The sequence below is a fragment of the Dendrobates tinctorius genome, unplaced genomic scaffold (genome assembly GCF_039654945.1).
Source record: "Dendrobates tinctorius isolate UK_male_01 unplaced genomic scaffold, ASM3965494v1 ptg000561l, whole genome shotgun sequence".
Lineage (NCBI taxonomy): Eukaryota > Metazoa > Chordata > Amphibia > Anura > Dendrobatidae > Dendrobates > Dendrobates tinctorius.
Genome location: NW_027362219.1, coordinates 34,139 through 45,000, shown reverse-complemented (window position 1 = coordinate 45,000; position 10,862 = coordinate 34,139). Strand labels below are relative to the sequence as shown.

Sequence of the window (10,862 nt, the reverse complement as noted above, 5' to 3'; positions counted from 1 at the left end):
CTCTTGCTGAGGACATTGTGCTCAGTGAGGAAACTGAGGATCCTCTTGTTCAGGATGCTGTTGAACAGTTTTCCCAGGTTGCTGCTGACACATATTCCTCTCTAGTTGGCTGGGTTGTACCTGTCCCCATTCTTGTGGATGGGTGTGATGAGGCCTTGATTCCAGGTAGGAGGGAAGTAGCCGGCACTTAGCACAATATTGAAGAGTTTAACCATTGCGGCCTGTATTTCTGGTGGGCTGTACTTCAGCATTTCTAGTAGGATTCCATCCAGGCCACCGGCTTTTCTACATCTTATGGAAGAGATTCTCTCTGCTACTTCCTGTAATGTAATAGGTGTATCCACGGGGTTTTGGAAATTTTTTACTTTTTCCTCCATTGCTTTTAGTTTTCCATTACGCTTTCCTGTTCTTGGCTTAGTTCTTCCATATACCCACAGTGTCTGGCCTCTCCAGTGTGTACAAGTGTGTGTATATCTATCTATCTATCTATCTATCTATCTATCTATCCATCCACAGTGTCTGACCTCTCCTGTGTGTACAAGTGTGTGTGTGTGTATGTATATATATATATCTATCCACAGTGTCTGACCTCTCCTGTGTGTACAGGTATATACACTCACTGGCCACTTTATTAGGTACACCATGCTAGTAAGGGGTTGGACCCCCTTTTGCCTTCAGAACTGCCTCAATTCTTCGTGGCAGAGATTCAACAAGGTGCTGGAAGCATTCCTCAGAGATTTTGGACCATATTGACATGATGGCATCACACAGTTGGCGCAGATTTGTCGGCTGCACATCCCTGATGCGAATCTCCCGTTCCACCACATCCCAAAGATGCTCTATTGGATTGAGATCTGGTGACTGAGGAGGCCATTTGAGTACAGTGAACTCATTGTCATGTTCAAGAAACCAATCTGAGATGATTCGAGCTTTATGACATGGCGCATTATCCTGCTGAAAGTAGCCATCAGATGTTGGGTACATTGTGGTCATAAAGGGATGGACATGGTCAGCAACAATACTCAGGTAGGCTGTGGCGTTGCAACGATGCTCAATTGGTACCAAGGGGCCCAAAGAGTGCCAAGAAAAAATTCCCCACACCATGACACCACCACCACCAGCCTGAACCGTTGATACAAGGCAGGATGGATCCATGCTTTCATGTTGTTTACGCCAAATTCTGACCCTACCATCCGAATGTCGCAGCAGAAATCGAGACTCATCAGACCAGGCAACGTTTTTCCAATCTTCTACTGTCCAATTTCGATGAGCTTGTGCAAATTGTAGCCTCAGTTTCCTGTTCTTAGCTGAGAGGAGTGGTACCCAGTGTGGTCTTCTGCTGCTGTAGCCCATCTGCCTCAAAGTTCGACGCACTATGCGTTCAGAGATGCTCTTCTGCCTACCTTGGTTGTAACGGGTGGCAATTTGAGTCACTGTTGCCTTTCTATCAGCTCGAACCAGTCTGCCCATTCTCCTCTGACCTCTGGCATCAACAAGGCATTTCCGCCCACAGAACTGCCGCTCACTGGATTTTTTTTCTTTTTCGGACCATTCTCTGTAAACCCTAGAGATGGTTGTGTGTGAAAATCCCAGTAGATCAGCAGTTTCTGAAATACTCAGACCAGCCCTTCTGGCACCAACAATCATGCCACGTTCAAAGGCACTCAAATCACCTTTCTTCCCCATACTGATGCTCGGTTTGAACTGCAGGAGATTGTCTTGACCATGTCTACATGCCTAAATGCACTGAGTTGCCGCCATGTGATTGGCTGATTAGAAATTAAGTCTTAACACACAGTTGGACAGGTGTACCTAATAAAGTGGCCAGTGAGTGTATATACCCACAGTGTCTGACCTCTCCTGTGTGTAAAGGGATGTGTGTATGTGTGTGTATATATATATATATATAGCTAGCTATATATCCCCACAGTGGCTCACCTGTGTGTGCAGGTGGATATATACAGTATATACCCACAGTGTCTGACCTCTCCTGTGTATGTATGTGTGTGTGTGTGTGTGTATATATATATATATATATATATATATATATATATATATATATATATATATATATATATACACACACACACACTCAGTGTCTCTCCTGTGTGTCCAGGTATATACACTCACTGGCCACTTTATTAGGTACACCATGCTAGTAAGGGGTTGGACCCCCTTTTGCCTTCAGAACTGCCTCAATTCTTCGTGGCAGAGATTCAACAAGGTGCTGGAAGCATTCCTCAGAGATTTTGGACCATATTGACATGATGGCATCACACAGTTGGCGCAGATTTGTCGGCTGCACATCCCTGATGCGAATCTCCCGTTCCACCACATCCCAAAGATGCTCTATTGGATTGAGATCTGGTGACTGAGGAGGCCATTTGAGTACAGTAAACTCATTGTCATGTTCAAGAAACCAATCTGAGATGATTCGAGCTTTATGACATGGCGCATTATCCTGCTGAAAGTAGCCATCAGATGTTGGGTACATTGTGGTCATAAAGGGATGGACATGGTCAGCAACAATACTCAGGTAGGCTGTGGCGTTGCAACGATGCTCAATTGGTACCAAGGGGCCCAAAGAGTGCCCAGAAAAAATTCCCCACACCATGACACCACCACCACCAGCCTGAACCGTTGATACAAGGCAGGATGGATCCATGCTTTCATGTTGTTTACGCCAAATTCTGACCCTACCATCCGAATGTCGCAGCAGAAATCGAGACTCATCAGACCAGGCAACGTTTTTCCAATCTTCTACTGTCCAATTTCGATGAGCTTGTGCAAATTTTAGCCTCAGTTTCCTGTTCTTAGCTGAGAGGAGTGGTACCCAGTGTGGTCTTCTGCTGCTGTAGCCCATCTGCCTCAAAGTTCGACGCACTGTGCGTTCAGAGATGCTCTTCTGCCTACCTTGGTTGTAACGGGTGGCAATTTGAGTCACTGTTGCCTTTCTATCAGCTCGAACCAGTCTGCCCATTCTCCTCTGACCTCTGGCATCAACATGGCATTTCCGGCCACAGAACTGCCGCTCACTGGATTTTTTTTCTTTTTCGGACCATTCTCTGTAAACCCTAGAGATGGTTGTGCGTGAAAATCCCAGTAGATCAGCAGTTTCTGAAATTCTCAGACCAGCCCTTCTGGCACCAACAATCATGCCACGTTCAAAGGCACTCAAATCACCTTTCTTCCCCATACTGATGCTCGGTTTGAACTGCAGGAGATTGTCTTGACCATGTCTACATGCCTAAATGCACTGAGTTGCCGCCATGTGATTGGCTGATTAGAAATTAAGTCTTAACACACAGTTGGACAGGTGTACCTAATAAAGTGGCCAGTGAGTGTATATACCCACAGTGTCTGACCTCTCCTGTTTGTCCAGGTATATATATACCCACAGTGTCTGACCTCTCCAGTGTGTAAAGGTGTGTGTGTATATATATCTATCCCCACAGTGGCTCACCTGTGTGTACAGGTGGATATATATATATACCCACAGTGTCTGACCTCTCCTGTGTGTAAAGGGGTGTGTGTGTGTGTATGTATATGTGTGTTTGTATATATATATATCCCCACAGTGGCTCACCTGTGTGTACAGGTGGATATATACAGTATACACCCACAGTGTCTGACCTCTCCTGTGTGTACAGGTGGATATATATATACCCACAGTGTCTGACCTCTCGTGTGTGTGTGTATGTGTATGTGTATATATATATATATATATATATATATATATATATATATATATATATATATACACACACTGTCTCTCCTGTGTGTACAGGTATATATATACCCACAGTGTCTGACCTCTCCTGTGTGTAAATGTGTGTGTGTGTATATATATCTATCCCCACAGTGGCTCACCTGTGTGTACAGGTGGATATATATATACCCACGATGTCTGACCTCTCCTATGCGTGTATATATATATATATATATATATATCTCCACAGTTTCTGGCCTCTCCTGTGTGTACAGGTGAATATATATACACCCACAGTGTCTGACCTCTCCTGTGTGTACAGGTGTGTGTATGTATGTGTGTGTGTGTGTGTGTGTATATATATATATATATATATATATATATATATATATATATACACACACACTCAGTGTCTCTCCTGTGTGTACAGGTGGATATATATATATACCCACAGTGTCTGACCTCTCCTGTGTGTACAGGTATATATATACCCACAGTGTCTGACCTCTCCTGTGTGTATATATATATACCCACAGTGTCTGGCCTCTCCTGTGTGCCGCGCTGTATAACTGCCGGATCTCTGTAGCATGTGCTGCTTGTGACCTTCCCTCACCTCTGCCTGTATGGAGGGCATGGCTGTCTGCTCCTTTGATTGTTCCAGGTCCCCCAGGGCTCAGGGAAGAAGATCCATCTCTGCTCCGTCTGTATCTTAGTGCTGGTGACTAGTAATCACTGCTAGTGCTGCTGGTATTCAGGGCATTCATTACCTCCTAAAAATAAGAGTACAAGTCTGTCACCATTTGTATTACTTTCTGGAACAGTCAGTTTGACTGCCAGATTCAGGTTTCCCACTCCCCTGAATGGCGGATCCCACTGCCAATCTGCTGTGTGTGGAGCAGATGGTAGTTGGACAGTAAGGTGCCCACCGCTTTCTTACTATCGGAGATTAGCGCTGCCACAGTTGGCAGGGAAGAGTGCTGTGGGCTCCCGTCATCTTGGCTTGATTGATAGTCTACTATGTCTGAGTGTCCGCCTCCAGTACGTGTATACACCCGAAAATGGCGCACATGCACACTGTTGGCACCATGATAGTCTATGGTCCCGTTGTCACATACGCCCGAATCCCGTTTTGCTGGGGGTTTGGGCATAAGCCCCAACGGGACCAACAGACAAGTACCAAAACGCAGTGTGAAAGCCCCCTAAGTCTCATCCTGGGTGGAGGAAAGCTGGAGGCAGCCGCTCCGTGGACCTTCTCCTTGTACTTGGCTTTCATGTAGTAAGCCATGGCTTGGTATAATGAGGGATCCTGTCTGGATTCCATCCTGTGCGGGCAGCATTAGACTCCTGTCAGGTTTATTCCACATGTCTCTTCTCCGTGGCACTGCAGTAATCCATGCGTCCTACGAGTTGGCGGCTTCTTCCCCATGCTTCATTTCCCCACATCATGAAAGTATAGGTTATAGGCGTAGCGAGTACTGGTGAATAGGAGGGCTTTTCTGTGGTCATTGGTAGAAGGGGGCAAGGGTGACCCTAATGTGGCTATTAGGGAAGGCGTTGTGACTGGTAATGGGCAGTGAGGGTGCAGTGCTGTGACTGTAGGAGATTCTACCTATTATGACTGTTGGGGGAGGATCAGTTTTGACGGGAGATGGGAATCATTGAATGGGTGCTTTGGTGTGGTAACTCATGAAGGACTATTCCCGGTTTATAGAGCGGTGTCAGCTCACTAAGTTACGGTATCACTATATGATCGGTGGACGTCTGACCTCTAGGAATCCCCCATCAGTCCTGAGAATGGAAAGGATACAGGCCTGCGCCCCTCTCACTTTGTGTTCAGTAGCATAGCGGGCACCCACTGTGACTACAGAACAGCCCCATGTAAATGATCACGGCCGGCTGCCAGTGCCTGGACAGCTGGGGTGCAGGGGGTGCTACTATACAGGGCAATCTCCGAACGTCATTCTCAGGGTGGGGTACATAGAGCTAACCCCCAAATCATAGTGATTACATACCTGAATGGAGCAGTTCTGTAGTTTCCCCTGTACATGAAGAGCCGTAAAGGGGTCTCGGCACTGAATAAGCGTTGCCGCCCCTTGGATCACAGATGCCATTTATGCTTTCTCCTGCCCTAACAAAGGCAAATATTTGTGTTTTTCAGTAGTTCTTGTATATTTTCCTTATACATGATAGTCCCTCCGTTTACTCTACTTAACCAGTTGCTTTGTCCCATTTCAGTACATTCAGGCCGAGCCCCCCACTAATAAGTCTCTGTCCAGCCTGGTGGTCCAGCTCCTGCAGTTCCAAGAAGAAGTGTTTGGAAAACACGTCAGCAATGCTCCACTCACCAAACTGCCGGTAACTCTAGCTACTGTCCAGGGCTAACACTTTACATGTTTGAATTATGGGGTGACACATACACCAAGGTCATAAAGCCATGGTACACTGCTGACAGGTCATTGCAGTGCTTCAGCCTGTGGCCTTAATGGACAGATGGATGATCCCGAAAACATAGCTAACCAGATGGCTCCTGTAATAAAGCATGAAAACCCTTACTGACGGATCCAGTAATCAGGAGCCGCTTTCATACTAGCAGCCCGCCTTAATTTGTGCTTTTGTTTGCTTGTAGCTAGTAGACTATGATAGAAGCTACAACGGACCTAGTGCTAATTGCTTCAGATAAAGTTCATATCACTTTTCCACCATCACGCAAGTTGCTAGATGTCTTTCTAATTGTTAAGCCATGATGGGATCAAATTTAGGGTATGTTCACACATGCGGAATTCCTGCGTTTTTTATGCGTTTTTGCCGCACTGCAGAAAAGCATAAAATAAGCAAGCCATTGAATTCAGTGGCATTCCGCACATGCTGTGCTAATGCTGCATATTTTTCCGCAGCTGAATCGCAACGCGGAAAAATACGCAGCAGGCTCATTCTTTTTGCTGAAAATGTGCGGACGGTACCCAGGGTCTGGAGGAGAGGAGACTGTCCTCAAGGCCCTGGGTACCATATCCCTGGTAAAAAAAAGAATTCCAATAAAAAATAGAGAGATACTCACCTTCCGGCATCCGGCGCAGTCTTAACAGCCCTTACCGATGCTCCCGGCAACTCCCGTTCCCAGTGCGGTCTCGCGCGATGCTACATCATCAGAGGTCATTGTCACAATGCATCGCTGGGAACAGGAGTTACCGGGAGCATCGCGAGGATCGGGATGGCTGTGGCGGACGCTTGGAAGGTGAGAATATCCCAATTTTTTTTTTTTATTTTTTTTTTATTTTTAACATTCTATCTTTTTAGTACTGATGCTGCATAGGCAGCCTCAATAGTAAAAAGTTGGTCACACTTGTCAAACACTATGACAGGTTGGTCACACTCGTCAAACAATCAGTTTTCCAAGCGATGCTCCAGATCGCTTGGAAAACGCTAGTATTCTGCAAGCTAATTACGCTTGCAAAGAGCTAGATTTTTGCAGGAATTCCACATGTGTAATTCCTGCGGCAGGGAGTTATGGAATTGCCGCTGAAATTTCCGCAGCAATTCCGCACATGTGCGCATAGCCTTAGGGTGCAGTCTGACGAGATCTGACTGCAGTACACGGACTGGCCGGCAGGAATCCTGACCTGAGTGTGACAGCTGCATTGATGTATATGAAGCTGTCATGCTCAGGTCGGGAGAGCCGACGGCCAGTCCGCGCGCAACGATGAGATCTCAGTCCGATTTATAGGAACGACAGACTGCACTGGAATCTTTACACTTTTATCGAAAATTGGCAAATCAAGCGCCTCACTGAAGCCACACTTACTGTTATCAGAAAGAAAGGGAATTATACTTTCCTTATTGCTTCTTTCTTTGTTCACAGCACTTAGATTTTTGGAACTAAAGTTCGCCATACAGAATAGATAGCGGTCAGTCATCTCTCCCGTCTTCCCCATATAGATGAACACTGATCTCAGCCAAGTGTGCCTGTTTTCTTTATGGGAGAGCTGCTCCCAGATTAATTGGGCAGCGGCTCATCCCTCCACCAAACAAAAGGATTGGGCAATTGAATTCCACCGTCTAATTTTTATGTGCCCTGATATCATCTGTTGGGGACTGTTGCTAGTTTCCCATACACCTTAGATGGTCAACTAAAATCAGTGGTCACCTTTATTAATGTGAATGTAAGCCATAAAGGGGTTTTCCCACAAAGTACATTTTCATGAGTAAATATTGGAATAATAACTTCTACTCCTGGATGCTTTTAAATAAAATGTTCCTGTGCTGAGATTATCTAAATGTGTCCCTGCTGTGTACTGTGTAATGGCTGTGTCTGACCGTACAGTGACATGACATCACCAAACACAGTCCTTTGATAACAAGACCACCTCAAATTCAGTAATTTAAACAACATCCCTACACATAAGCGAGGATATAGAGGCATAAACTCAATATATATAAAAATATTTATATTCAAGCATGTTAAAATAGTGACTCCTAAAGCAAGGAATCCTCATAGGCAAAAAAACGGAGGTACAGAAAAACCAGGCGTTCTATAATACATGAGATATATAATTGCACATATTATGAATCAATTATATCAAAAAAGTATATTGCACAATTAACACAGCAGTAAAATACATGAATTCATACAATCAAAATGTGCAATGTAAAGTGCATAGTGCAAATACGCTAAATAAAGGCCAGTTAATAAAATGTAATATATAGTACATCATTCCTTGTAATTTTCTGGCCAAAATATATAGTATAACATGTATTGTGCAATTGCGCTAAATAAGGATCAGTCAAATGCAGTGTATATAATACACAATTCATTGCAGTACTCTGACCAGAATATATCCTACTGAATGTAACCTGAATGGCAGGATAAGATAAAGTGCGCTGTGCACTGCTCCTAAAAGCTACCAGCCAAAAATATTCTATCCAGCATCAATTATAGAGTTAATGAAATGCAGTGTATAGTACACAATTAATTGTAGTTCTCTAAGGCCTGTTTCACACATACGATTTTGATGTCAGTTGCAATCCGTAAAAATCGGATCCGTCTCCGTTCTAACATCGTGTGCCAACGGACCGTTGTTTTGACGGATTCGGGGAAGGTAGGTTGAGATTTAAAGGAGTCGCTGCCTGGGAGGAGGAGAGAGAGTTCTATAACCAGAATATATTCTGCTAAATATAACAAGAATGGCAGGAAGAAATAAAGTGCACCGTGCACTGCTCCTTAAAGCTACCAGCCAAAAAAGTTTTATCCGGCATCCATTATGTATCACTAACTGATTCAATTGTACTACTCACATAGAAAGTTCCTGGTTAGCCAGACCCCCGACAGCACTGTTTCGTCTCTTTCTCTCTCTCTCTCTTTCTTTCTTTCTTTCTCTCTTTCTTTCTCTCTCTCTTTCTCTTTCTCTCTCTTTCTCTCTCTTTCTCTCTCTCTTCTCTCTCTTTCTCTCTCTTTCTCTCTCTTTCTCTCTCTTTCTCTCTCTTTCTCTCTCTTTCTCTCTCTCTCGCTCTTTCTCGCGCTCTTTCTCTCGCTCTTTCTCGCGCTCTTTCTCTCGCTCTTTCTCGCGCTCTTTCTCGCGCTCTTTCTCGCGCTCTTTCTCGCGCTCTTTCTCGCGCTCTTTCTCGCGCTCTTTCTCGCGCTCTCTCTCGCGCTCTCTCTCGCGCTCTCTCTCGCGCTCTCTCTCGCGCTCTCTCTCGCGCTCTCTCTCGCGCTCTCTCTCGCGCTCTCTCTCGCGCTCTCTCTCGCGCTCTCTCTCGCGCTCTCTCTCGCGCTCTTTCTCGCGCTCTTTCTCGCGCTCTCTCCCCCCCCCCCCCCCCCCCCCCCACAGGCAGCGGCTCCTTTACATCTCACCCTACCTTCCCCGAATCCGTCGAAACAACGGCCCGGTGGCACACGATGTTAGAACGGAGACGGATCCGACTTTCGCGGATTATTTTTGGCTGGTAGCTTTTAGGAGCAGTGCACAGCGCACTTTATCTTATCCTGCCATTCAGGTTATATTCAGTAGGATATATTCTGGTCAGAGTACTGCAATGAATTGTGTATTATATACACTGCATTTCATTTGACTGATCCTTATTTAGCGCAATTGCACAATACATGTTATACTATATATTTTGGCCAGAAAATTACAAGGAATGATGTACTATATATTACATTTTATTAACTGGCCTTTATTTAGCGTATTTGCACTATGCACTTTACATTGCACATTTTGATTGTATGAATTCATGTATTTTACTGCTGTTAATTGTGCAATATACTTTTTTGATATAATTGATTCATAATATGTGCAGTTATAACTCTCATGTATTATAGAACGCCTGTTTTTTCTGTACCTCCGGTTTTTTGACTATGAGGATTCCTTGCTTTAGGAGTCACTATTTTAACATGCTTGAATAAAAATATTTTTATATATATTGAGTTTATGCCTCTATATCCTCGCTTATGTTTAGGGATGTTTAAATTAACGTACAGGAACATGGTCTGATCATACCACAGCTCCTGGGCAGGGGAGGATGTAAAAGAGTATACAGACAGGACAGCCGGGGATCACAGCTGATTCTTTCTGTGAGGTAAAACACGTTTTTAAACAGGGAAATGTTTTGCCTCACAGAATCAGCTGTGATCCCCGGCTGTCCTGTCTGTATACTCTTGCTTCTCCCACTACTATGTCCTGCATGGTCAGACACAGCCATTACACAGTACACAGCAGGGGCACATTTATAAGATTATCTCCGCACAGGAAGGTTTTTTTTAACATATTCGTTTGTGGAAGTTATTTTTAAGATGTGTTTATTAAAATGTACTTTATTCATGGGAAAATCCCTTTAAATTCTAAAGTATTGTGTGTTATTACCTGCGAACATCCATATTGTGTGTTCAATCCCATGATTCTTGTTTTACAGATGAAATGTTTTCTGGATTTCAAAGTTGGAGGAGCGCTCTCTCATATCCTCGCTGCTGCTTACAAATTTAAGAGTGACCAAGGATGGTAAAATTTATTTATTTTTCTCATTTATATAGCACCATTAATTCCACAGCGCTTAACAAACATCATACTGTCCCCATTGGCACTCACAATCTAGATTCCCTATCAGTATGTGTTTGGAATGTGGGAGGAAACCCACGCAAACACGGAGACAACATATAATCTCC

The 10,862-nt window shown here is 44.4% G+C and overlaps 1 protein-coding gene across 1 annotated transcript in view; it reads left to right on the top strand.

Annotated features, from left to right (window-relative positions):
• The window catches only part of LOC141078429 (SWI/SNF complex subunit SMARCC2-like), a 54,566-nt gene that overhangs the window by 11,384 nt on the left and 32,320 nt on the right, over positions 1–10,862 (top strand). Inside the window, exons 2-3 of the mRNA XM_073565158.1 lie at positions 5,945–6,064; positions 10,613–10,698. Of these exons, the coding sequence (XP_073421259.1) occupies positions 5,945–6,064; positions 10,613–10,698 (206 nt within the window). The remainder of the gene's footprint in view (positions 1–5,944; positions 6,065–10,612; positions 10,699–10,862) is intronic.